Source organism: Podarcis erhardii (assembly GCF_964252035.2).
Source record: "Podarcis erhardii genome assembly, chromosome: 10".
Taxonomy (NCBI): Eukaryota; Metazoa; Chordata; class Lepidosauria; order Squamata; family Lacertidae; genus Podarcis; species Podarcis erhardii.
In genome coordinates this window covers 32,562,484-32,587,143 of record NC_138500.1, presented here as the reverse complement: position 1 = coordinate 32,587,143, position 24,660 = coordinate 32,562,484, and the positions used below count along the sequence as shown (strand labels likewise).

General features: G+C 44.9%; 1 protein-coding gene and 1 long non-coding RNA gene across 3 annotated transcripts in view; one reads left to right on the top strand and one right to left on the bottom strand.

The window, feature by feature from the left end:
* Nucleotides 1-24,660, bottom strand: part of LOC309350657 — a 144,809-nt gene that overhangs the window by 80,606 nt on the left and 39,543 nt on the right. The gene's annotated exons all lie outside the window — the stretch shown is intronic.
* Nucleotides 1,797-16,245, top strand: TNFRSF13C (TNF receptor superfamily member 13C). 2 transcript variants are annotated; one of them, XM_081877683.1, is made up of 5 exons: nt 1,797-2,244; nt 7,640-7,867; nt 12,527-12,688; nt 14,123-14,167; nt 14,838-16,245. In XM_081877683.1, exons 2-5 carry the CDS (start codon nt 7,648-7,650, stop codon nt 15,161-15,163), a joined length of 753 nt encoding a protein of 250 aa, XP_081733809.1. In that variant the 5' UTR covers nt 1,797-2,244; nt 7,640-7,647; the 3' UTR covers nt 15,164-16,245. The 2 variants fall into 2 exon arrangements, with proteins under 2 accessions (XP_081733809.1, XP_081733810.1); XM_081877684.1 differs by lacking the exon at nt 1,797-2,244 and adding an exon at nt 6,238-6,619.

Here is a 24,660-nt window from a genome sequence, read left to right as displayed (position 1 = left end):
GCAATAAGATGGGGCTTTGTTTCTTGTGCCCCCTGTCTGGGGTACAATAACATCCATTCAACTTTGCTCTTATCTTTTACCTGCCTAAGCCAGTCATTCTGAGAGAGGAGAAAATGCCTAAAACAGTTTTTGGGATCCATATAGAGAACAATATTCTAATGGCCCGCTTGAATCATGAGAGCTGCGTTGCTGCCTCCACCAGTGGCCAGATAGCCCTGGAAAGCTCACAAGCGGGGGCATTAAGCGATGATGTATGTCATTTATAGATATATCAGCTATATATTTTGCAGTCTAATATCTAGCACTGTGAACTGTTCTCTGGGGTGTCTATGTCCTGGGGCTGCTTCTTTTAGAGAAGGGTTTTTGCCCAGTGCCCATAGCACTCGTGTTCTTGCAGAAATGGATGGCCATGTGCACGCTAACTGTTTGCTCTAAGTCAGCTTCAGCTCATTGTGAGGAGATTGCCCCCAATTCTGCGCCTCCTTTCGGGTTAGACTTGGGACAGTTCTCCATTACAAATGTTGTGGGAAATACAGTGGTACCTCAGGTTACATACGCTTCAGGTTACATGCGCTTCAGGTTACAGACTCCGCTAACCCAGAAATAGTACCTCGGGTTAAGAACTTTGCTTCAGGATGAGAACAGAAATCGTGCGGCGGCTGCGCGGCGGCAGCAGCGGGAGGCCCCACTAGCTAAAATGGTGCTTCAGGTTAAGAACAGTTTTAGGTTAAGAACGCACCTCCGGAATGAATTAAGTACTTAACCCAAGGTACCACTGCACTGGTTCCTGTAACCAAGACATGACATATACAGCACATGATATGTGATATATATATCTCAAAACATCTATGTCAATGAATCTGGTGGATCCAGTTGATCCAGAAGCATGTAAATGCAGTTGTATGATGCCCATATGGTAATTTTTGTTGTTGTTGTAGGGAAAACTGAAGTAACACCCGTGTTCCCCACACCATCACTTGTAATATGTGAAGGTGCTTTTAGGGAATTTTGCACGTGACACCAAAAAAAGTGTCAATTTTCTTCCCCTATTTGTGCTATGCATGGACGTTGCTAATGGGGCATGGATAGCAGAAGAAAATCTACTGTATGTTCTAGATTTTACATTTGCATTCTAGGCTTGTGAAAGCCTCCTATGAAAATGTTCTCAAAACGGCAGAGATTTTGAGCATCATCACATGTAAAGTTTTCAGGGCAATCCTATCCCTGTTTGCTCAGAAGTTCCATTGTGTACAACAGTGCAGCTTCAAATTGCCTTTGAGCCTCTCTCACATGATTTGCACTGGTGGCTGGTCATTGTTGATGCAGAAGAGAAAGCAGAGTGGTAATTTGTAATACAAATAAACATTCTAGCTAATATGACCTTTACACCCACATTATAAGCATGGCAAGTGTGGAAATGAGCCTCAGCCTTGTGTTGTGTGTCTGCCCTTTTAGATCATTTTCTGCTACAATCTCCTGCAAATGTACGATGATGCTTGGGATGCTTGCAAGAAACAAGTTTTGACTAGGACAGTGGACACATGCTTCAAGCGATGGACAGATCCGTCTCTTTCATATGTGTTCATAATTAATCATTCATAATTCATTTCCACATTAATCTGCATTTTAAAAAATGTACACAAAATGTGCTGCTATGTACTGAACTATTGTACTAAAGTAATTTAAAATATGCATTTTCCATGCATTTTGATACATTTATTGAATTGAAAATGCAAAATTTGGAGAATTGCAAATTAGACTCTGATCTGCACTTTAGTTTTGGAGGTGCAGATTAGATCAGCTCACCTCTGCAATGAACCACTCAGGCATTCCTACTGATGCTTGCCCTGCTTGTGAAGACCAGTAACGAGAAGGTGGGGACTAGAATGGCAAAATGCAAGCTAGTCAAGAAATCTGTGCTCATTCTGGCTCTGCTCAAAAGATTAATCTGCACATTATCAGTCCATTCCTCCAGATAGCTATTTCATTTCCATTGACTTGGCAGTCAGTTCACAACTTCAATTGAGTCTTTAAAAATGTTTGAATTGAAAAGTGCTGGTGACACAGCAGAGGACAGTCGCAGATATCTGCAAGATTTTTCTTGATTGATTATATTTGTAGGTGCCTTGAAGCCCCCATGAATGATGATGGAGTCAGTTACCTGTCATAATTTTGCCGTACCAGGAATCTTGGCAGAAAAGGAGGGTTGAAAGCAGAAGTGAATCAGAAGAATTTTGTGCCTGGGTTTGTTTTCATCTTCCTTCCCCATCCACTTTTCATCTTGTGCTGTGTCTTTTCTGAAGACAGGTTATCTGAGAGCCTTTCCGATGAAGAGCAGGTACAAACTCTGTGAACAAATGAGCAAACCAAAATAACAGTGGGCAAGGGTAGAAATAAGTATACTGATATAGGGCAATGAGAAACGGTTTTCCCCACCACCGCACCTCAGCGGCATTTCCAGATACTGTATCCTTCCTGTGAGAAGTATTGCGTGGCAAGGTCCCAAACCCTCCCAGGAAGTGGAATAAAGACACATGAAACAGTATTTTAGGTTAATGGGCGGAAAAGGCCACAACTTTGTTGGTTACAGAATGTGAGTGGCATTGGCTTAGGCATTGGAAACCACATGACTATATCTGACTCCTGCCCATCTGCAGGAGTCTTGGAAGGGTTAACCACCAGTAGGGGGAGCGCTGCTGATGCACATCAACTAGGAACTCCCCCAGGGTCACTGCTAGGGGTCGTGCCATGGCCTTAGCCCCCCTATCTGGGGCTTCAGACAGAGACCATGCCCCCCAGATTCCTTTAATGGAATACCCTTGAATTAGGAGGGGTAGGTGATGGCCACTACCTCCCCTCCCCTCCAACCTAATACTCCAATGCCTAACTGCCAAACCATACAAAGTTGTGATGATTTGCTACAAGGTAGGCGAAAAACCAAATGGCCGGTGCCAATTTGCCAAGTGGGAAAAAATTCCTACCAGGCCCCTTGGACAACCAAGGTGACCAAATGAGGTCCATAGCAAGGTCAAGAAATAAAGAGCCTAACCTAAGGGCGGGAGAACTGACCGAGCAGAAAGAAAACAGGGACGAGTCCTCAGCCGTGGATTGGACAGCCTAAGGATGACGTGGCCGAGGACCATCCAATGGCACAGGGGCTATCCCGCCCCATGTGTGTGGGGAATGGCTTGGTCCCAGCCCGCAACCTCATTTCCCTGGGAACGGGAAATGGCTTTGCAGCTGATCCTTGTATGAGGGCCGTTCCCTGTTGATTTGACTCATCTCATGGCATCGCACACAGCAAGAGCACAAGGACTTTAAAGGAACAGCATGTTCTGCTGCTGAGCTGTAGCAGTTCCAAAAGTGGCAGTGATGGTGTTAGACAAGGCCAAGCCACTACCCTGGCTACTGCCTCTAAGGAGCATGTAGGGAAAGCTCAGATTGCAGAACTGGAATCCAGAGAAGAAAAGAGACAGCTGGAGAGAAAATGGAAGACAGCCGATTTGCTTGGCTTCATCCTCTGGAACAGCAAGTTACTGAGGCTGGGCTGTTATTAGTGCTATTCTGAACAATGCTTGAAGCAGAAGCTTTGTCTTTTGACTCGACCCTATTGAGCAAATGGGACCGTGCCCCCATATCCAATTCTTCTATGCAAAAGGCGGCCAGTTGGTTCCACCAATCAGAAAAGCATTTATCAGCAAAGTCCTCCCGATGCTACTGTATGGGGTTGAAATCTGGGGGTGGAATTTAAAAACACTACAACGGCTCGAGATTCTACAAAACTCCTTTGCACGAAAGGTACTGGGTCTCCCCAAGGGCTCGGTTGCTGCACAGTTAAGAACAGAACTGGGCCTCCCCTCCATTGTTGCGAGAGCCCACATTAGAATTATTAGTTTTTATTGTAAATTAATCAAAGCCCCAGGTTTCCTTTTAGCCAGGCAAGCCTTTTTAACTTGTTCTCACAGCAATAAATGGTCCAAGGCCATGGAGACTATTACTGCACGCTACTCCCTCCCAGATCTGGACACGCTGTCAGCTTGGGATCAACATAAAATCCGGGCCTGGATTCTTACTAGAGACGAGGCCATGGACCGGGCACAGTCCACCACAGCTCGCCTCTCCGTGTGGCTCCCTAAAGTGAAAGTGGTAAGATCACTTGCCAACTACTTGATAGACCTGACGGAGCCCAATTTGAGAAGAGCGTTTACCATGGCCCGTTTCCATTCTATACCCACGGCCTTCCTGCAGGGGATTTACTCTAAGACCCCTATTACTCAGCGTCTATGTCCATGCACAATGAATGAAGTAGAGGACTTCATACATTTCTTTTTCTGCTGCCCTATTTATGAGCTAATAAGAACTAAGCTCCTCCTCTTGATCCCGTCCACCATCACATCTAAGGAAGACTGTTTGAAATTGCTTCTTGTGGACGCAAATCCCCAAGTTACATGTGGGGTGGCAATCTTTATAGTGCAGGCCTTGAAACTCAGGGCTACTCTGACGGGGTAGTGTGTCCTAGACCTGGACCTGTCTTAATTCTTTTATTACTTTTTTAACCTAATGTCCCGAGCCTATTTTGGGGCCATTATATGCTTTATATACATTCGCAGTAATATCGCTTTGAATTTTGTTTGGTTGTTTGTCTCTAGCATTTTTATTTTATTTTTATTTTTATTTTTTTTTATCCTGCTATGGCTGTATGCTAATGCAATAAAGGTTTGATAAAAAAAATAAAATATCCAATGGTTTCTTTCCTTTCCATGTGCAATTAGCTGTGCCCTGCCAGAAAGCCTCTTCCCTTCCTTTCCTCTGCAGATCCTTCATCTACCTTGGCAAACTTTGTTATTAACTGAACATAATTTAGTGAAAAGATGGATGTCTGAGAAGAGCATCCCTCACTCAGTAGCATGACTATGGGGGTGCAAACAGTGTCCCAACACCAGGTGCAAGGTCTGCGGTGTGTGCAAGATTCACTGCTGCTGCTAAAGTGCAGCTTAAAATCTTTGTAATAGCATGAGTCATAGCTGTCAACTTACAGATTTGAAAATAAGGGACCAGCAGCCTTGAAAATAAGGGACCAGCAGCCAAAATAAGGAACCTGCAGCCTCACTTGTTCCAGGCACTCCAGTCTTCCCGTCCTCCTGCAGTCTGGTCAAACTCATGCTGGTAGCTTCAAGAACACTGTCCAACCAACTTTGTAACCAGAGGTTCAACTGAATAGAATCTGAATCACATGCACCACAAGGCCTATGCAGCCTCAACTTAAGATGGCTCCCCGGCCTGGCTTTGCACTGCAAAGTTTTCAGCAGCACGTGCAACAAAATGGCATCCAGCATTCAAAAACCTTCTCAACTTGCATTAACTAGCCACACACAAGGCATGCAAGCTCCACCCCCTAGTTGTTCTTAGACTTCTTATTGGGTGAGCAACACAGCCAAGCAACACAGTTGGAGCCTCCCTCCTCCCTGGCCAGCAGGGAGGGAGGGAGGGAAAGGAGCTGCTTCCTTTCAAATTTAAGGGACATCATTTAAGGGACATTTAAGGGACATCCATCAATAAGGGACAGCAGTGGGACATGGCGCTGGAATAAGGGACTGTCCCTTCAAATAAGGGACACTTGACAGCTATGGCATGAGTCTCATACACATCCAAAGGGAATTGTTGATCTGCTGGTCACAAATAAATACAGCTATTGAAGGTTTCCTACCTCCAGCTGCTTGGTGGTATTAGGACAGACCCATTACAAGGTTTCCTCACACAGTGAGGTCAACACCTTGAGGAAGCCAGAGGCTTGCTGACAGACAACCTGCAGTTTTTGCTCTTGTGGGGAATAAATGACATCATTCAATAATGTGCTGTTTGCAGAAGTTCTTTCTCTTGTCTGTTCTGAATCTTCTGGCCCTAGATTCTAATATTATGAGAGAGGGAGAAATATATTTCTCTAGCAATTTTTGCTACACTATGAATAATTGTTTACACCTCTATCATATGTGTCTCCCACTCCCTTTACTCTCATTTAAACAACAGCAACAACCTAAGAAAAGACCTCAAATATTGTAACCTTTCCTAACAAAGGGATCCCAACAAAGCGATGGGAGTTAGGGGGGAGATGGTAAAAACTTCGCTGACACTCCAGCTTTTCAGAAAACACCTTGCTGTGTTGCTCCCAGACAAGCCAGACCATCACAGTGAAGCGAGAGGAAGTGATGCTTGTAAAAGTGTAGTGCGCCGCAAGCCCAGCCCATCACTGCTTCTACTGCAGTGCTGTGCCTGCAGCACAGAGAGGTGCAGTGCATTTGCAGATTGCTGAGGCTGGATGCACAGTGAATGCATTCCAGACTTGTACAAATGCTGCAAGAGCATTTAATCAACACAAACAGGAAAATATTCCATCTGCACAGCACATGACTGGAAAATGTGAGAGCCAGTCAATGCATTGCTTCCTGGCCCAGATGAAACTTAAACAACGACTTGCCTTGGAGTTTGTGGGGAGAGGGGAATGTGCTAGAGGAGTTTGTACAGTTCACCTTCTGACCAATACTTACATGGAATTACTGAGTCATAAATCCGCTCAGTCCAGATAGGCAAATATACATGCTGGTGTGGAAAGTAAGACCATGTAAGTGAGATACAGAAAGGCTGAATGGTAGAAAAAGCCAGAGATGTGGAACACCATATGACTGAATCTTCCATGAAAGCAGGCTAGGTTTAAAAAGGGAAAGAGATTAAATATAATGAGAAAAAGAAACAAAAAATCTCAGATATTGGTGGGCAGTGACTGAGAGGGGACTTTTAAGCCTAGTTTTAATTGATTTGACCTCCTTGTAACAAAAAGAGCTCTGCTCTCCAAAGGTGACGGATAAGAAGACAACCCTTTGAGATGTGTGGTGGTTCCAACCTATCTTGCAGTGGGCTTGAATACGTGATGTTTATACTGAGTCTGCCTAGCCCAGGATCTGTACTGACTAGTAGCAGCACTGAAGCACAAGCCATGGCCTTTCTCTAGCTGTCTATGTGCAGTGCGAAATAATCTTAGTCACAAAAGTTAGAATCTGCTGTGTGGGGCTCAGCCATATAGTTATACTGTGTGAGGGAAGCGAGCCTTGCTATGCCCAAATCATTGGTTGGACTCATTGTCTTACTCTCTGCTCTTTTCAAGGCACCTCCATTTTTCTTGCTCTCTTACTTCTCTTTCTTCGTATTCCCTTTTTCTCTGTCTTTCCTTCTCTTTCTGCTATTTTTATGGCTTCCTTTCTCTTTTCCATTTCTCCCCTTTTTCATGTTCTTTCGGCCACAAAATGTTTGGGGGCGGGCCTACTAGTCCAGTAGAGGTGGAAGTTTAGAATAAACCCTATGCCATCCAATAGGCCCCTCATCCATTTGGACGTATAGCGTCACGTTGACATGGCTTTTACACCACAAGAATCAAACATAATACTAGGCGGGGAGTTACAGGACAGGAGGGCGTTGCTTGGGCAAGTTCCTCCTTTTGCTCTTTTATAAAGGGCCTCCTGGAGGAAGTGAGATCTCAAGGGAGAGAAGCGCAGGCTTCAAAGTCCAACAGTTTCTCATTTCTATAACCTGCTATCTCATTAAGCCTTGATAATCTGGGGTTTCCCTTCCTTTTCTTTCTTTGAAGACTGAACCATGTTGCAGAACAGAAGCAGCCACTCAGGTGTGGATACCACCTGCTCTGAGCCTGGCCTCTGCTATGACCATCAGAGCAAACAATGTGTACCCTGTGGACCCAGAAGCAGGCGCTCTGGTACCGACACCTCCTGCCATCTCCCCAGCCTCTGCTATGACCGCCTGGTTGACCAATGTGTGAGCTGTGAAAAGATGCAGAGGAAGACTGAGAAGGAGACAAGTAAGCAATAAAAATAATCTCCTTGACTTTTGGAAAGAGCGGGAGGGAATTGTTCCCTGGGTGCATAGAGTTCAGTTGGAATCAAATCCTTATACCAGTAGGAAGAGATTCCAATGGCTGAGACAGGTGGATGAGAACAGGAACAGAAGAAATATTCTCATCTACTGATGACCTTGGATATCAATTGTTGTTAGTTATAATGGTTGTATGCTGTCTGTAGGATCAGAGCAGAGGTAGCATAGCCAGCCGCTAGAGAACCACAGTATGAGAGGGCTGTGGTCCAGAAATCCTGCTAATGGGTTTTTCAGAGGCGCCTGTTTGATCATTGTGGGGAACAGGATGATGGACTAGATTAATCTTTGCTGTGGTTCAGCAGGACTCTTCTTATCTTCTCAAGGAAAAGCACCAGTGGTCTCCCTTAAAAGGCCTACCAATCACTGCTATAGCAATTGGCTCTTTTTCAGTCTCAATTTCATATCTATCAAATAGGAATGATAGTGAAGGCATCAGGTAAGACAGACAGGGTTGTTGTTTGGGTCGACAAGAGCAATGAGGTTGCTTCTTTGTGGGCATTTGCCATACTCATGATTTGGTACACGTGTGGGAAACTGACCTAGAGGAAACGAGTAACGATAACGTGTGAAGTCTGTCAATGCAGTACCACATCTTCCTGCGTTTGGGACTGCGACACCAATGTAGAGCCTGGGGTTTTTGTACTGGCTCCACAAGTAGGTGGGGGTTGTAACTGGGTGCCATGCGGCTTCTGACTCACATCTGTTGAATTGCTGGTTGTATTTATAGCATGCTTTAAAAAAAGAAAAAGTACTTCACACGTGTAATTTAGTGGCCCTCAAAGCAGCCTACCTAGAGAGGTAGTTAATGTATATACCACTTCATATTTCAACAGAAATCTCTAGTGATTTACATATAGATAGGCCACTATGACTCTGTGCGCACCACCTATTGAAAACACATTATTTCCCCCAAAGAATCCTGGGAACTGTAATTTGTTAAGGGTGCTGGGAATTGTAGCTCTGTGAGGGGTAAATGACAGTGCCCAGGGTTCTTTGGAAAGAGGGTAAATGTGCTTTAAATATATATAATATGCACACAGCTTATGACTAACTTTCCACATGAGGGAAAGGCCATAGCTCCATAATAGAGAGCACATATCTGAATGCAAAGCTTTCCGGGGTCAATCCCTGGAGGTGAGGCTGACAAAGACTTCAATCAGAAATCCTGGCAAGCTGCTATAGACAGTCCTGAGCTAAGATGTACCAGTGGTTTGCCTTTCTATACGACAGCTTTCTATGGTTCCTATGTGGAGGAGAGCATGTTGAAGCTTAGAGATAGGGGCTGGCCTTTGGTGAGCTCATGACTAAAGGGTAATTCATCCTGAAACTTTGAACTTCACTGTAGCTCATTTGTTTAACCATGATGTTACACACGTTTGACGGTGCCACTTGGGTAATATATATAAGTACCCGTCCACACACAAAAGACCCCTTGAGACTGTTAAAAAAAAGGTAAAGGACCCCTGGACAGTTAAGTCCAGTCAAAGGCGACTATGGGGTTGCAAAGTTCATCTCGCTTTCAGGCCGAGGGAGCCAGTGTTTGTCCACAGACAGCTTTCTGGGTCACGTGGCCAGCATGACTAAACCACTTCTGGTACAACGGAACACTGTGATGGAAGCCAGAGTGCACGGAAATGCTGTTTACCTTCCTGCTGTCACGGTACCTATTTATCTCCTTGCACTAGCCTGCTTTTGAACTGCATTGCTATCTCAGGGCCCCATCTCAAGGTTCTAACATCTCCATTTAACCTGTAAGCAAGTAATGGGGAGGGCCTCTTCCAGAAAAGTCAGAGACACGCTGTCATTTAGAGTACAGCATATTAGGCTATATGGACAAATAGGTTTTCGTGTGCCAAGGAGCCTCCATGTAGAAACATCATCACCTCAGGGCTCCCAAATTATGGTCCTTGAGCTTCATTTAGGCAGTTCACAGCATATCACAGGGTATTTTATTGCATTACAGCTCAGATTCTATACAATATATAATAAATAGAAAGAAGCTATAAAAATGCAATTAAAAATAATACAGCATCAAGCGTAATGCATTACAATTGCCTTAACAGGCAGAAAAACCATTAAGTGATCCACCAAGGCCTTCAGCAATTTTCAAATGGGCTTGGGTGGGGGAGAGTTTGGGCTCCATTGCCCTAGCCTTTATAAAGCACAGCCCTTAACACTTTTAAAAACCATATAATTGGGAATGGTATGTAAGCCACACGGGTGGCACTGTGGGTTAAACCACAGAGCCTAAGGCTTGCCGATCAGAAGGTCAGCGGTTTGAATCCCCATGACAAGGTGAGCTCCCATTGCTCTGTCCCAGCTCCTGCCAACCAAGCAGTTCGAAAGCACGTCAAAGTGCAGATAGATAAATAGGTACCCCTCCGGCAGGAAGGTAAATGGCGTTTCCGTGTGCTGCTCTGGTTCACCAGAAGTGGCTTAGTCATGCTTAACACATGACCCGGAAGCTTTACGCCGGCTCCCTCGGCCAATAAAGCAATATGAGTGCCGCAACCCCAGAGTCCGCGACTGGACCTAATGGTCAGAGGTCCCTTTACCTTTATCTTTATGTAAGTTATTATGATAGTTATTAGGAGAGAGTGCTGAAATGAAGGGAAAGAAGGGATTAATCCATAAAACAATGAGGGCAAATTGAGCAAATGTTATATGAAAATTATCTGTTTATTATTTTTTTATTTTACAATATTTATATAGCACTTGATTGTAAAAAAAAAAACCTCTAAGTGGTTTACAAAAATGAAGATTTCTGTCAATTGCTGTGATCTGCCCTACCCAGAGAGATAACAGATTATCTTTAAACCAGAATGCTAACTAGAAAAAAGAAGAGTAAAGATGGAATAGGAAAGACAGAGAAACAAAGAGTTGTAACTGGGGTTTTGGATTAAGAAATGGAACAGAATTAGACTAAGTGTACCTGATGATGTTTGAAGCACTGCTAAATAGTAACATGTATTTTAACCCCAGGTAATCAGATTTTTATTTTATTTTACAGTACAGTGGTGCCCCGCAAGACGAATGCCTCGCAAGACGAAAAACTCGCTAGACGAAAGGGTTTTCCGTTTTTTGAGGTGCTTCGCAAGACTAATTTCCCTATGGGCTTGCTTCGCAAGACGAAAACGTCTTGCGGGTTTGCTTCCTTTTTCGTAAAACCATTAATACCCGGGGAATCCGTGCTCCGCAAGACGAAAAAATCGCAAGACGAAGCAACTCGCGGAACGAATTAATTTCGTCTTGGCGAGGCACCACTGTATTGTTTTTCTGTGAGGTTGGTTAGTCTGAGAGACAGCTCATGGCTGCAGCATCCAATCCAATTTTTGAACTTTATGGTTTTGAATCTTTCCCCCACCACCTGCATACTTTGTCTGTCATCTGACCTGCTGAAGATGGAGGGCTCAAAAGCTTGCTCAATGTTGTGCAACGTTTTGGTTGACCTAAACAAAAGTATTGCCCAACTGTGGATCTGAGAATTTTTCCTAGGGCAGGGGCTCCCAGATGTGGGAAACCACAATCTAGAAAGCCCTCACATAACTAGTTGCCTGTCATACTTCATATGGTGGGATGATCACAAAACAGGCCTCCTAGAATGAGCTTAAAGCAGAGAGGGGACATATTTCATTGTTTGTAGTTACAGTTGTCAGGATAGGACTGAGAAGGCCCAGGTTCAAATCCCCACTGCAAGGAAAGTCCGCTGGGTAACCTTGGGCCAGTTATATTCTCACAGCCTAATTTATCTCAGTGTTGTTGTAAGGATAAAAGGAGGAAGGGGAACGAACCCTGTAATCTTCCCTTGACATCCTGGTGGAATTGTGGGACAGAAAAAAAGTAAAGAGACAAAATAATACAGTGGTACCTCAGGTTAAGGAGTTAATTCGTTCCGGAGGTCTGTTCTTAACCTGAAACTGTTCTTAACCGGAAGCACCACTTTAGCTAATGGGGCCTCCCGCTGCTGCTGCACCGCTGCTGCACGATTTCTGTTGTCATCCTGAAGCAAAGTTCTTAACCCAAGGTACTATTTCTGGGTTAGCGGAGTCTGTAACCTGAAGCGTATGTAACATGAAGTGTATGTAACCCGAGGTACCACTGTACTGCTGACCATTTCTGCTCTAATGCTGAGATAACTCAGTTGCTCCAAAAGCCCCATTCCAAACTCAGTGAACATGACCCACTGTCAGACTGCCATGTATGTTTGCAAGGCCTCTCCATCAGTTCTGTTAAAAGACAGCTGCATCAGGCCGCTCCCTCAACTGTCAGCAGACACTCAGTCAGGTGGAAAGAGAGAGAGAGACTGGACTGCAGGACCCTCTCTGTTGGCACGAGCAGCAGCTTTTGAGTCATCTCCAAATTTTCTGTTCCTGCTGTTCACTACAAGAGCTCTGTAAATAAGAATTAGTGCCTGATCTTGCTTTTTTCCCTCCTCCCTCCCAATCCCTTTTCCTCTTGTGTCGTGCTGCTTAGATGGTAAGTCTGAAAGCAGGGACTTATATTTGTAAGCTGCTCTAGAAGCCTTTTTCAGTGGAAGAGTGGGATAAAGATGCCCCCTCTGTTTTCCTCCCCATTAAAACCCAAGCCCCAACACCTCTTGCTGCAGACCCAGCTTGCTCATCTTTACTCTTCGGAATTTACATTCTCATGGGGCTAGTCTTGGCAGTAGCTGCAGTGCTGTGCATTGTAATCCTGAAACAAAAGAGGAAGAAGAGGATGCGAGGAGCTGAAAAGGAGAATTCTACAGGTAGGCATTGCTAATCTTCCCAACAATAGATATTCACCCATTTGGGGAGTTACCATCTAGTTCCAATCCAATGGCATATACACAACAAGCCATACAAGGCATGGTTATTGCCTGCAAAGTACTGAGAGCAGAACTGATTCGTCTTATTCTAATTATCTGTTAGCGATCACCAGGGGCATCTAAGTGCCAATTGCTCCATAAATGACTTTGCTCACCAGTATTAATCATTTTGATTATGGGGCACATGCACACATCATTTACTGAAATATCCTTGGATTTGCCCTTGCATAACCAAAAGCAGGAATGGCTTTCCCATTACCACATGATATAGTTTGTTGGCTTTACATTCCTTGGACCTAACTGCATTTACAGCAGAGCTTTCCAAACTTTTCATATTGGTGACACTTTTTAGACATGCAACATTTCATGACATAGTAATTCAGTTTTTCTAGCAAACCGGAGGTTAAACTCACCCCTTTTCAGCCCTGGGAAGAGTGCAGGGAGCGTTTGCGCGACACGCCTACACATTGCAGTGGACACACACCGTTTGGAAAGCTGTGATTTACAGGCTTAACCTGGCTGTACCTCTCCCAGAAATATCCTGGGAAATGTAATTCCATTGGCAGTGGTAGAAATACTTAAGAGTGGTCTCAGCTCCTCCACAAACTACCAGTGGTGTAGCGTGGGTTGTCAGCACCCGGGGCAAGGCAAGTAATTTGCTCCCCCTAACCCGTGGATTTTAGTAGGGGCAGAGAGCTGCTAGTGCGAGCGCGCCCCCCCAGATGTTGCACCCGGTGCGGCCGGCCCCCCTGCACCCCCCACGCTACGCCAATGCAAACTACAATTCCCAGCATCATGGGAGTTCGAAATGATATAAATTGTGCTTGTCATGTACCTGTGTCTTTTGTTTCTGATCAACAATTACCTTTCCCCCATGATCTCACCTTGGATATTTCAGGGCCTGGCCAAGAGTACCTTGCCCCCTTCCACCAGCATGCTACAAGGGGGCTGACTTTGGAGCTGTTCTTTGGGGAAACTCTTCCCCTCTCTCTTCCCAGCTACTGTTGCCTAGGCAACTGAAGCCCATGGCAGCTATGGCCTGCCTGGGAGTAGGGGGTGACTAGGAAGGGAAATAATTTTGTGACCAACAGCTCCTTTGTAAGTCACCTTGAGTCCCATCAGGGGAAAATGGCAGGGTACAAATAAATATATAAGAAGAAGAATTCTTCCTGGATAGACCCAAGAACAATCTTGAATGGGTTGGAGAAGTAACAGCAGGAAGGATTCACATCTGGGTCCAATTTCAAGGCAACTGCCTGGGCTATTCAGGGGCCAATGCCAATGCCAGTCCCATATATTTTAGTTCACTTTCCTCTTTTATTATCATGTTCTGCTTAACTGAGCTATGATTTTCTTCTTGTCGCCCCATACAAGACGTCCCTGAAGATTTCAGATGCTGTGAAGAGGGGAATGCTAAAGGTGAGCACGGAGGGAACTTTTGTAGGAGTATAACCTAGGGGCAAGGCTAGGAAACCCTTTTCAGCCCTACTGGGCAACCTTAATGGGGGGCATGTGCCACTGACAGGCGGGGCCACAACCAAAAGTGGGTGGAGCAATGAATGTAAATGTTACCTTGGCACATTAGGTAAGGTTCTGTAGCCACTCGCACACACTTCTCCATCCTCCATCCTCCATCCTCCATCCTCCATCCTCCATCCTCCATCCTCCATCCTCCATCCTCCATCCTCCATCCTCCATCCTCCATCCTCCATCCTCCATCCTCCATCCTCCATCCTCCATCCTCCATCCTCCATCCCCCATCCCCCATCCCCCATCCCCCATCCCCCATCCTCCATCCAGGGGAGCTAGATGAGTTCAAGGACACATTTCAGCCATGCAAAAACACTCAAGGAGGGTGCGAAGAAACTATCAGTAATGATTGTGGGCTGGGGAGGGGCTGTGGGCTGCAGAAAGCACAGAGGGTCATAGAAGAGAGCATGGGAAAGCAGCACCCACCCCACGGACCTGAGGTGCTTCACTCCCTGACCTATAGACATTGTTGCTGATGATGTTCTAAAAGGGAAGGGGGCCTCTTAGCCTACACTTCTCTACTGCTTTCACATTACTCATTAAGTTGTTTCTCTTTCAGAAAATGAGAAGTGTGTCATTGCCTTTGAAAATGAACCTCACAAAGGCCACAGTTGCAGTCCAGGAGATGGCGATCCTGAAATACTTATGTGCCCACATTCAAATGATGCTTTAAACACTGCCAGAGATGACGCCTTAAAAAGAGAAGTCCAGTATACTGCTATGGTAGGAAGTGATGTCACGGAGGCAGCTTCCCTGACTTCCTGTGATAAACAATGCAACCCCACCTTTCCACTGCCGGCAACGGAACTCGGGGCAACTGAGTTGGTGACCACCAAGACTACTCAGGAGAGTGTCATCTGGGACGAGGAGGAGTCGGAGTCATAGCAACAAGTTCTAGAGGGCTGAGACTTGAAGACTCTCCCTCAAGCATCATAAAACTCCCTTTCAACTCAAAAGAGGAATAGTGGATGGACAGATTTACAAAGGGCTTGCCTCATTGTAACTGGAAGAGAGTTTGTTATTTCCCACATTGTAGAGATGTTGAAACAGTCTTTTAGCTGCCAGAAACTCCCAGCAATTGCGTTAAGAAAAAGGAGACTACTGGGACACTTTATACCAAGGGCAGGAGATTTCAAGCCTGGCTATTCTTATTGGCCCCGCTCTGGCCCCCTTGGAGTGCTTTTACCTGGCTGGAATGTGCCCCTGAACTGTGACAATTCCTCTTGCTTGCCTGGATGTAGGTGTGCATGTGTGTGAGAGAGTGTGAACTGCTGTTTTTTGGCAGAGCTGGAATGCAGCCTGCTGTACAAAGGAGAGTCACTTCCCCTACACCACCCACTTATGTCTCTAGCCATTCCCACTACTGCCATCCCCACTGCTACCCCACCCCACCCCAACAACAAAATGTGGTCCTTGGGTTGAAAAGCGTTTTCCCACCCTGCCAAGGCATCCCTCCTCTGTAATGTTTTGAATTGGAGAAGCTCTGGGAAATGTGTATCTCATGGAATAAAATGATTGCTTTGAGCTCACATTTACCTTAATCTTAATTTCCGCACCCTGAAACTCCCCTGGCAATATGATGGTGAGTTATTAAGTGGGAATGAAAAATGATGACTGCAAGTGGACAGAAATACCCAGTGGGAGTTTAAATGAGTTATTTGAACCACTAAGGAGCATATTTTTTAATGTTTAAAATTATTTTTATTCCACAGTGTTATATAATTCTTTTTGAAAACAGCTTTGATTGTGTGTGTGTTTTTTTACAAGCAAGCGGTGTATAAAATTTATGAAATAAGATAAACATTGGCAATATAAGATATAAGACTGCATATTTACTTTAGATGTAATAGAAAATAATTTGAATGTGGCATACGTACACTCAGTGGCTAGTGGTCCTTATTCTGCAATATTCTTGTTATCCTTCAACATTTGATAGCTTAATGAAGCTGGAATTTTTCTTTTTTACATTCAGCCCACAACTTCAGCCCACAACTTTACAATTCTGTTCTTTCTCTTTTCTTAATCCTGGTCAGGGAATGTCAAACATGGTAGGTCCCAATTTTTTGGGGGGGGGGATTACAAATTGTATGTGTAGTCCAAAGGGCAGTTTCTTGTACAGCTACAAAGCTTTTATTAAAATCAGCTTTAAATACTCCTATAAAATAACCACCCACAACTATTTCTTAGGGTTGAAAACATAAATGCAATGGGTCTGAAAAGTTTCAGAATTGTAGAATGTTAAAGAAAAGGAAGGAAGGTAGGGTATGGTCAGCTGAGGTCCTGCAGGACCATGGACAGAGATCTGGGCATCTTGCTATAGATATAGCGAGTATATCTGCTCAAATCTCCCCCCCCCCCACACACGTAAAAGTTTCATGTTCCACAACTCAGTTTAACAGGATGCAGATGGTATGACCAGGTGAAGAAGGAAGGTTGAGCTTCTAAATAGTTTTTATAAATGCATATCCTGTGGCAAAACTCACTATGTTCAAAGGGGAAGTAGATATGCAAAATATCTGAGATATTTGCTAGACTGAACTGGCCTACCACAGTGCTCTCTCTCCATCAGCAGCTACCTATTAGCCAGTCCCAGCCTAGCATGTCTCCTTGATAAGCTGCATTCTGCAGGAGAGTTTCTTCTTCAAGTCCCCAAAAGCCCACTTCACAGCAACTTGGAGCAGAGCTTTCCATGTGGTTGCCCCCCTTCTGCAGAAGAGCATCCCTGCTGAGATACATCAGGTGTCCGCTATTTGTATTTTCTGGAACTTTTGTACCTTTTGTACAAATTTATGGAGGATAAATCCATAACTACTAGCCATCATTGCCATGCTCTGCTTGCATGGTTGCAGCAGTAGAGCTCTGAATACCAGTTGCTCAAAGCCACAGGAGGGGAGAATGCTTTTGTGCTGGGGTCCTGCATGCAGACTTCTCATAGGCATCTGGTTGGCCACTGTGAGAACAGGATGCTGGAGCAGATGGCCTGATCCAGGAGGCTACTCTTGTTGTTGTTTAGTTGTTTAGTCGTGTCCAGCTCTTCGTGACCCCATGGACCAGAGCACGCCAGGCACTTCTGTCTTCCACTGCCTCCCGCAGTTTGGTCAAACTCATGCTGGTAACTTTAAGAACACTATCCAACCATCTCATCCTCTTTCGTCCCCTTCTCCTTGTGCCCTCCATCTTTCCCAACATCAGGGTCTTTTCCAGGGAGTCTTCTCTTCTCATGAGGTGGCCAAAAGTATTGGAGCCTCAGCTTCAGAGGCTACTCTTAGGTTCTGACAAAAACAATTGAAGGTGTTTTCATTTCAACAGGTTTCTCCAACTGGGCAAAAAGGCCTCTACCTGTGGTGCTTGTTCTGTATTGCTTTAAAACCTGCCTTTCGTTCTTCTTCTTTTTTTGTACTTTTAAAATTTTGTTTCTAGTTGTTTTTATATAAACCTCTATGAGATTCATGTGGAGGACAAATAAATTCATAAAGTAAATAATATATAAATATGTGTGGATAGGAATGTTTGTCTTTGGGCACCTGGTAAATGCAAGATTGATTGGATTGCCAGGAGGTCTGCTAGTTTTGTCCCAGACATGCTAACAGCCTGTCACAAGCCTCTGTTCTTTTCTTCTCACTATCCTGCCAGGAAGTGTTTGTTATTGTGACTCTGATCACCTCATGGTGCCTGTGTGTGTGTGTGTGTGTGTGTGTGTGTGTGTGTCTGTTGTCTAGGGTCGGGGAGGTGAGCGTGGTGACAGCTGCTCTCATCTCTCTGAGTAAGTTTTCACTGACATTTTTTTCCAGTTCCCTTTCATGAACAAGACAAAAACCTCCCCTTTCAAGACAGAGTCTGTATTGTGTTTGTTTGAATACATTATTAATTTCTCTGCTTGGGGGGTGGAGGCGGGAAATCTTACCTGGCTTGTGCTGATTTGCAACACAAGAAGAGTCTTAGAAAATCCCAGTGATAGATGGAGGGGTTGGCGAGGGGGGCGGGGAGAGAAGGCAAATCTTTTCACTGCAAAAGAAAACCCCCAACAACATCCACAAAACCCCACAGCATGAATAGAGCATTTTGCTTTCTCTGAATGTGGCTCCAAACAGATCTTCTGTTGTTAGGAGTGAATGGATTGCTTTGGTGCAAAGAAAGGAATCTTACAGTAGATCTCTAGGCAGTATGTGGTAAATTGGCAAGATTTCTGACTTCCAGTGGTTTAGCAGCAGCAGCAGCTATGAAATTTTCTAAATTAGGCTGCTGAAACGAACAAACAAACAAACAGCAAGGTTTACCCTGGGGGTGTGAGCCAGGAGTGAATTTTTGTGGGGAAGGACTTCTATGAGTTCAGTTCAGGTTCTGAAAATAAGTACCTGAGATAAGCATGTGTTCAGAGGCAATGTGTACACACACCTGACTCCAGTAGGTGAATTTCAGGGTTAGGAACATACAGATATAGAAGCCGTCTTATCCCAAGTCAGGTTAATGATCCATCTAGCCCTGCATAATCGACACTGACTGGCAATGGGTCTCCTGGGTCATCTATTATTATTATTATTATTATTATTATTATTATTATTATTATTATTATTAATTTTATTAATTTTATTAATTTTATTAATTTTATTAATTTTATTTATGTCATAAAATTTGCATACCATTTGATTGTCGAGAAAACCCTCAAAGTGGATTACAAAAAAGATAAAACAATACAATTATCACTTAAAAAATTGCAACCGTAATTAAAAACTTACAGAAAGTTAAAACCACAATAGAACAGACTACAGACTAGAACAAATGAAAACTCATACAAACTTTCTAAACACCTGGGTGAAAGGTAAAGGTAAAGGTACCCCTGCCCGTATGGGCCAGTCGTGACCGACTCTGGGGTTGCGTGCTCATCTCGCTTAAGAGGCCGGGAGCCAGCGCTGTCCGAAGACACTTCCGGGTCACGTGGCCAGCGTGATGAAGCTGCTCTGGCGAGCCAGCACCAGCGCAGCGCACGAAAACACAGTTTACCTTCCTGCTATAAAGCAGTATCTATTTATCTACTTGTACTTAGGGGTGCTTTCGAACTGCTAGGTGGGCAGGAGCTGGGACCGAACGACGGGAGCTCACCCCGCCGCGGGGATTCGAACCACCGACCATACGATTGGCAAGTCCTAGGCACTGAGGTTTTACCCACAGCGCCACCCGCGTCCCTAAACACCTGGGTAGTCTTGTCTAAATGAAAATGTCGGAGTGCTGGTGCTGCCACACTAAACCCTTGAGTTCTAAGGGAGCTGGGCATGTTTAGCCTGGAGAAGAGGAGGTTAAGGGGTGATATGATAGCCATGTTCAAATATATAAAAGGATGTCACATAGAGGAGGGAGAAAGGTTGTTTTCTGCTGCTCCAGAGAAGTGGACATGGAGCAATGGATCCAAACTACAAGAAAAAAGATTCCACCTAAACATTAGGAAGAACTTCCTGACAGTAAGAGCTGTTCGACAGTGGAATTTGCTGCCAAGGAGTGTGGTGGATTCTCCTTCTTTGGAGGTCTTTAAGCAGAGGCTTGACAACCATATGTCAGGAGTGCTCTGATGGTGTTTCCTGCTTGGCAGAGGGTTGGACTCGATGGCCCTTGTGGTCTCTTCCAACTCTATGATTCTATGATTCTTGCAGATGCAGTGTGGGTATTATGTGGCCCCTTTCAGAGGAAAAATGGGGAGCAAATGTGATTACAGAGTGGGAAGAGTCAGGTCCTGTTTGCAAGCTTCCCATGGGCGTCTGGTTGCTACTGTGAGAACAGGATGCCTGATGGGCCTTTGACCTGATCCAGCAGGGCTCTGCTTTGGTTCTTACACGCTGTTAATCAGAAGGTGCCCTCCTGTCACCAGGTGGCACTCTTTTACCACATGCCTCATGAAAAGCGTTCCTCAGGTAGAGATGCTCAGCACTGTGATTCGTACCTGACTGGTTTTAGACCGATTTCTCCTGGCTTTTTTGTGTGTCCGGATTGGCCACCATCCAAGGCTGTAGAGAGGCCTCTGGCCCTATTATTATTATTATTATTATTATTATTATTATTATTATTATTATCAGAACTGTAATCAGCAAAGATCTTGGTGACTGCTCTTATCTATCAAGGGAGGGAAATGGGGGCAGCGGGCTGTCAGGTGTTTGAGAAACATGGCACAAGGAACATTTGACAGGCGAGAGGAACTGTGAAAGTTGGCCTTCAGGGGGTGGGAACTGGTAGTGATCTGGTTCTCTGAGCCAAAAAGTTTCCTCACCACTATTCTAGGTTAATGAAATACTTTGGAATGTAAGGGGGAAATCTCTTTGGAAGGGAAGAGTGGACAGAGCTTCCTCATGCTGCCCAAACACTTACTTGCCCCCACCCTAAAAGGGCTGGCAGTGGCACAGAATCCTAACTGCAGACTGACTGACACAGACATATTTTTCTGGCATAGATATAATTTGATCAGCAAGGTTGATGCCAGTTCAACCTGTGCAATGCCATCCTTCATTTAAAAGGTACCGTTTGTGTGTCCATCACTTGTCCAGCAGCTGGATAAAGGAGATGCTACAGAGGAGAGGGTTGCCAGGAGAAAAGAAGTAACCTGCTGAGGAATAATATCCTTGGGGAGCACAAATTATGTAATTTTTAGCTCTTGCATAGCTGACAGCAGGCTCAGCAACTGTTCTAACATCAGCAGTTTGCATTCCCAACAGAGCTGTCCAACTAGCATAGCCAAAGAGTCATTTATGAATTTCAACAATGCACCTATACAAACACTGGGAGTGGGGTGGGGGAGGGGAGTAGCCAGATATCCCCCTTGCATTTACTGACTGACTATCCAATAAGTATTAGCAGAGGTCATTAAGTGCTTTCTTTTCAGCACCCCTGCACAAAGACCCTAATTTAGCAGAGCTAAGATAAAGCTGATGCTATATATTTATTTGCAGCAGTGGGCTTAATTATTACCATGATTAATCCCTATAGCTCCTGAGTAGTTACTTAATTATCACCGTGATTAATCCCTATAGCTCCTGAATAGTTACTAATAATACCAACTTGGGGTATTAATTCACCACAGATGTTATTTGGGGAGGGGAGTGAATGTGATATCGGGTTGCTTCAACTTTTATTGTTTAATCCAGTCTATATTAATGCAGAAGTAAATCTCATGAAGTTCAGTGGGACCTGCTACCTTTGGAAGAAGTGGTCTATAGGAGTTGGTTACATGTATTAGCAAGGGGCAACTGCCTGTGTATTAGTGTGAGCTCAGGATCACAGCCTCAGAATCATGTGCTCCTTACTGGGCTCCTTAAATAGCAAGCTTGTAAAGCACCATTAAAGAAACTGAATCATGAATTTTCTGCTATTTCCCCCTCTCTTTTTTAGCTTGCAAAGGATGCACATTTTATTCAGTGTCATGCAATTTGGGGGCAGATGACTTCATTCCTAGAAATAATTCTCTCACCTTCCCTGTGTGTGGCTATACGACTCTCTCAATTAATTCTAAGCTTCTAATTACTTGGAAATGTTAAGCGTTTCAATTTGTTCCCTCTTATCCTTACCAGTGTAACCGTAAATTTAAAAGCCAGTGTTGGCTTGTTTTTTTCTTCTACTTTTAAAGATGAAATTGTGTCTTCACTGATTTCATTCCCTGAACTCCCAGCTTTTCTTGCCTTGCTTATCTGGTCCCCACCATCCCTGATATTAAAAAATTCCCAAGAATTCATAATTTTTAAATTGCTGTCTCTAGTCCTCCTCCCCTCTTTTCCCCTCTTAAATGACTTCAGGGAAGAGGCTGGCTGGTTCCGCGTGCTGAGTCTATAGGGGGACAAGGCCTTCCTGGTATCTCTCATCAGCATCCGTCTGTAATCACTACCCACTGTGTAATGACAGTAATTAGGAAGAGCAAAAATGCCTCAGGACTGGAAGAGCTGACAGAGTTTAGGGGAGCCAGATGGTGTTTGCACTTAAGGAAGGATTGGGGAAAAAAACAGGAAAAAAGATTATCTCATCTCGTTAAATCAGCTTTCATTTCTTTTATTTCGTGTCACAATTGGTTTGGTCATAGAGAGAGTACAAAAGGACTTGGCAGATTCTGCAGACCAGCACACCAGCATGTCCGATTGATGCAGAAATCTAATAAACACCCACAACACGGCTGATTATAACACAGCCCATTCCTATGGGCTCCTGTGCTGAGTTAGCAGTTCATAGGCTCAGGTGGGGCAGGACATAAAGGCATGGGAAGCACAACACATTCTTTCCCTCGGGCACCTGTAGTTAACTAACACTGAGCAGCTAATGTAATATAAGCCATCAATATTGTTCTACACATGCTCCAGGCAGTGAGAACTTCAGGAGTGAAGAGTGTATTCAGGTTCAGTTACCTTTGAAACGTCTCATGGCATTTTGTAATATTTGCATTTATTTATAACTATACAGGTTGAGCAGAGGTGACTCACAGCATCAGATGCCCCAACAGTTGTCCCAAAGTTTGCTGCTCACTACCAGATTTCTATGGGAACAATCAGATTTTTTTTTACAGAGAGTCTCAGCTCTCTCTGTCCTTCCCCCAGTCTCCTCTCCCTAACCAGATGTGGGACCAAAAGGTGAATCATCTTCCTGCTTTCCTTCTTGGTCTATTCACGAAGGTGGTAGAAGTTTGAGGTGACGACCATCACTAACACAAGGACATGTTTGGGCGAAGATCTTACCAAATGGCTTTCCCTTTGCTCCCACTGACTCAGAATCTCTTATAATTAGAATCATGGCACGGAAAGGAATGCCTGAAGGATCATTTAGTCCAACTTCAACCTGTTGCTTCACTATTCCCGGGTTCCTGTGTTTGTATAACACCAAGCCCCTGCCCTCCGAACAAATACTGCAGATTCTAATGGGAATATTAACTTTCCCCTGGAACACATTGCCAACCCTGAACCTGAGTGCCTTATTTGTTGCCAGTATTATCAGGGAGATGTTTCTGGACAGTAGGAAAAGGGAAACATCTCCCCTCCAAAAAAATCTTCCCAAGAAGAGGGGAGGGAGCTAATCCCAAACCACAATCCCTTCCAGGTTGTTAAGAAATCTAAGGTACTGAAACAGACCAATGTCCTGTCTTGCTTTACTTAATTTTCCTCTCCCTCCAACTTCCTTCCAAAATTCTATGGCTCACTGTCGGCCTGTTTTCCTGTTTTTGTTTTACATGATAGGTTTCTTTTAATTTACAACCCAATAAATTTCTATATCCCTGGGATGCTGAAACAGCGGCCTTATTTTCCCATGTGGTGATGGCCTGGGAATCTGATTCAGAGGCTGAATCGGAGGAACCCCAGCCTGCACAGGAGTCCCTGCCTCCAGGGCCGGCTGAACTTGAGCAGGGCCTTGATTCTGAAGCGCCTGCACCTGTGCCGGATCCTCAGGAGCAGGCACCAGGTGAATCCACTCTGGCTCCGGAGGTGGTTGAGGACACAGTGCCTACAGGTGCGCCTCTCCCAGCCCTGTCAGGGGAAGGTGAGTCTCCCCCTGGGTCCAGTTACCCTCCAGCCTCTCCTGAGCTGCAGAGGCTCAGGGCAGAGAGGCGGAGGGAACTGGTTTCTCCCAGGAGGAGTGCTCGCCTTAAGGCCAGGAGAGGCGGGTCTCCTGGGGGCCGGGACCGCCCCTGGCCTCAGAGAAGATAAAGGCAAGTCAGCCCGGTCCCAGGTTGCGGGAGCAACGTCGTTGAAGAGCTGTGTCGGCCAGCACCCTGTCCTGTTCCTCCAGAGTTCCTGTCCTTGCCCTGCTCCTCGCCTTGGACCCTGCTTTGCCCGTGGAGGACTGTCTGCCGACCCTCGACTCAGGTCCTGGACCTCGTCCCACGGTAACCTCCCCCTGGGACCAGCACATTAGCATTCTACTTCCAAGCACAGTGGCTGAATCATGGGAAATGGCTGCAGTGTGAGCATCAAACAACCCAGTTTAGAATCTTAGAGTTGGAAGGGACCCTGAGGATCAGCTATGCAATGCAGAAATATGCAGCAGTTGCTTATGGGGACTGAACCTGCAACCTTGGTGTTATCAGCACCACACTCTAACCAGCTGAGCTATCCAGGTGTGGACAACCTTTGGTCCTCAGCTGTTGCTGAACTACAACTTTCATCAGCCCCAGCAAGCCTGGACAAGGGTCATGGGAGTTTGCACACAAAGCAGATGCTCCATCCCTGAGCTACAGCCTTTCCCCTTCTTTGCTTTTGTTCAATACATTTTCCTCAGTTCTCAAGGGAATTTGGAATTGATCATCTCTCTTTCTCTAAAACTCTGAGATATAAATATCTTGACTACTTACCATGTCTGAAACTTGCGAGATATTAAAAGAGACCTAGAGAACAATAGCCGAGAGAGGCGAGGGAGCGAGTGGTTGG

What these genes read in the sequence shown, in the direction of transcription:
- TNFRSF13C (XM_081877683.1), top strand. Translation starts at nt 7,648, where the DNA reads ATGTTGCAGAACAGAAGCAGCCACTCAGGTGTGGATACCACCTGCTCT. An exon ending in TGAAAAGGAGAATTCTACAG is followed by an intron (nt 12,689 to 14,122) that starts GTAGGCATTGCT and finishes GCCCCATACAAG; the next exon opens with ACGTCCCTGAAGATTTCAGA. An exon ending in TGAAGAGGGGAATGCTAAAG is followed by an intron (nt 14,168 to 14,837) that starts GTGAGCACGGAG and finishes TTTCTCTTTCAG; the next exon opens with AAAATGAGAAGTGTGTCATT.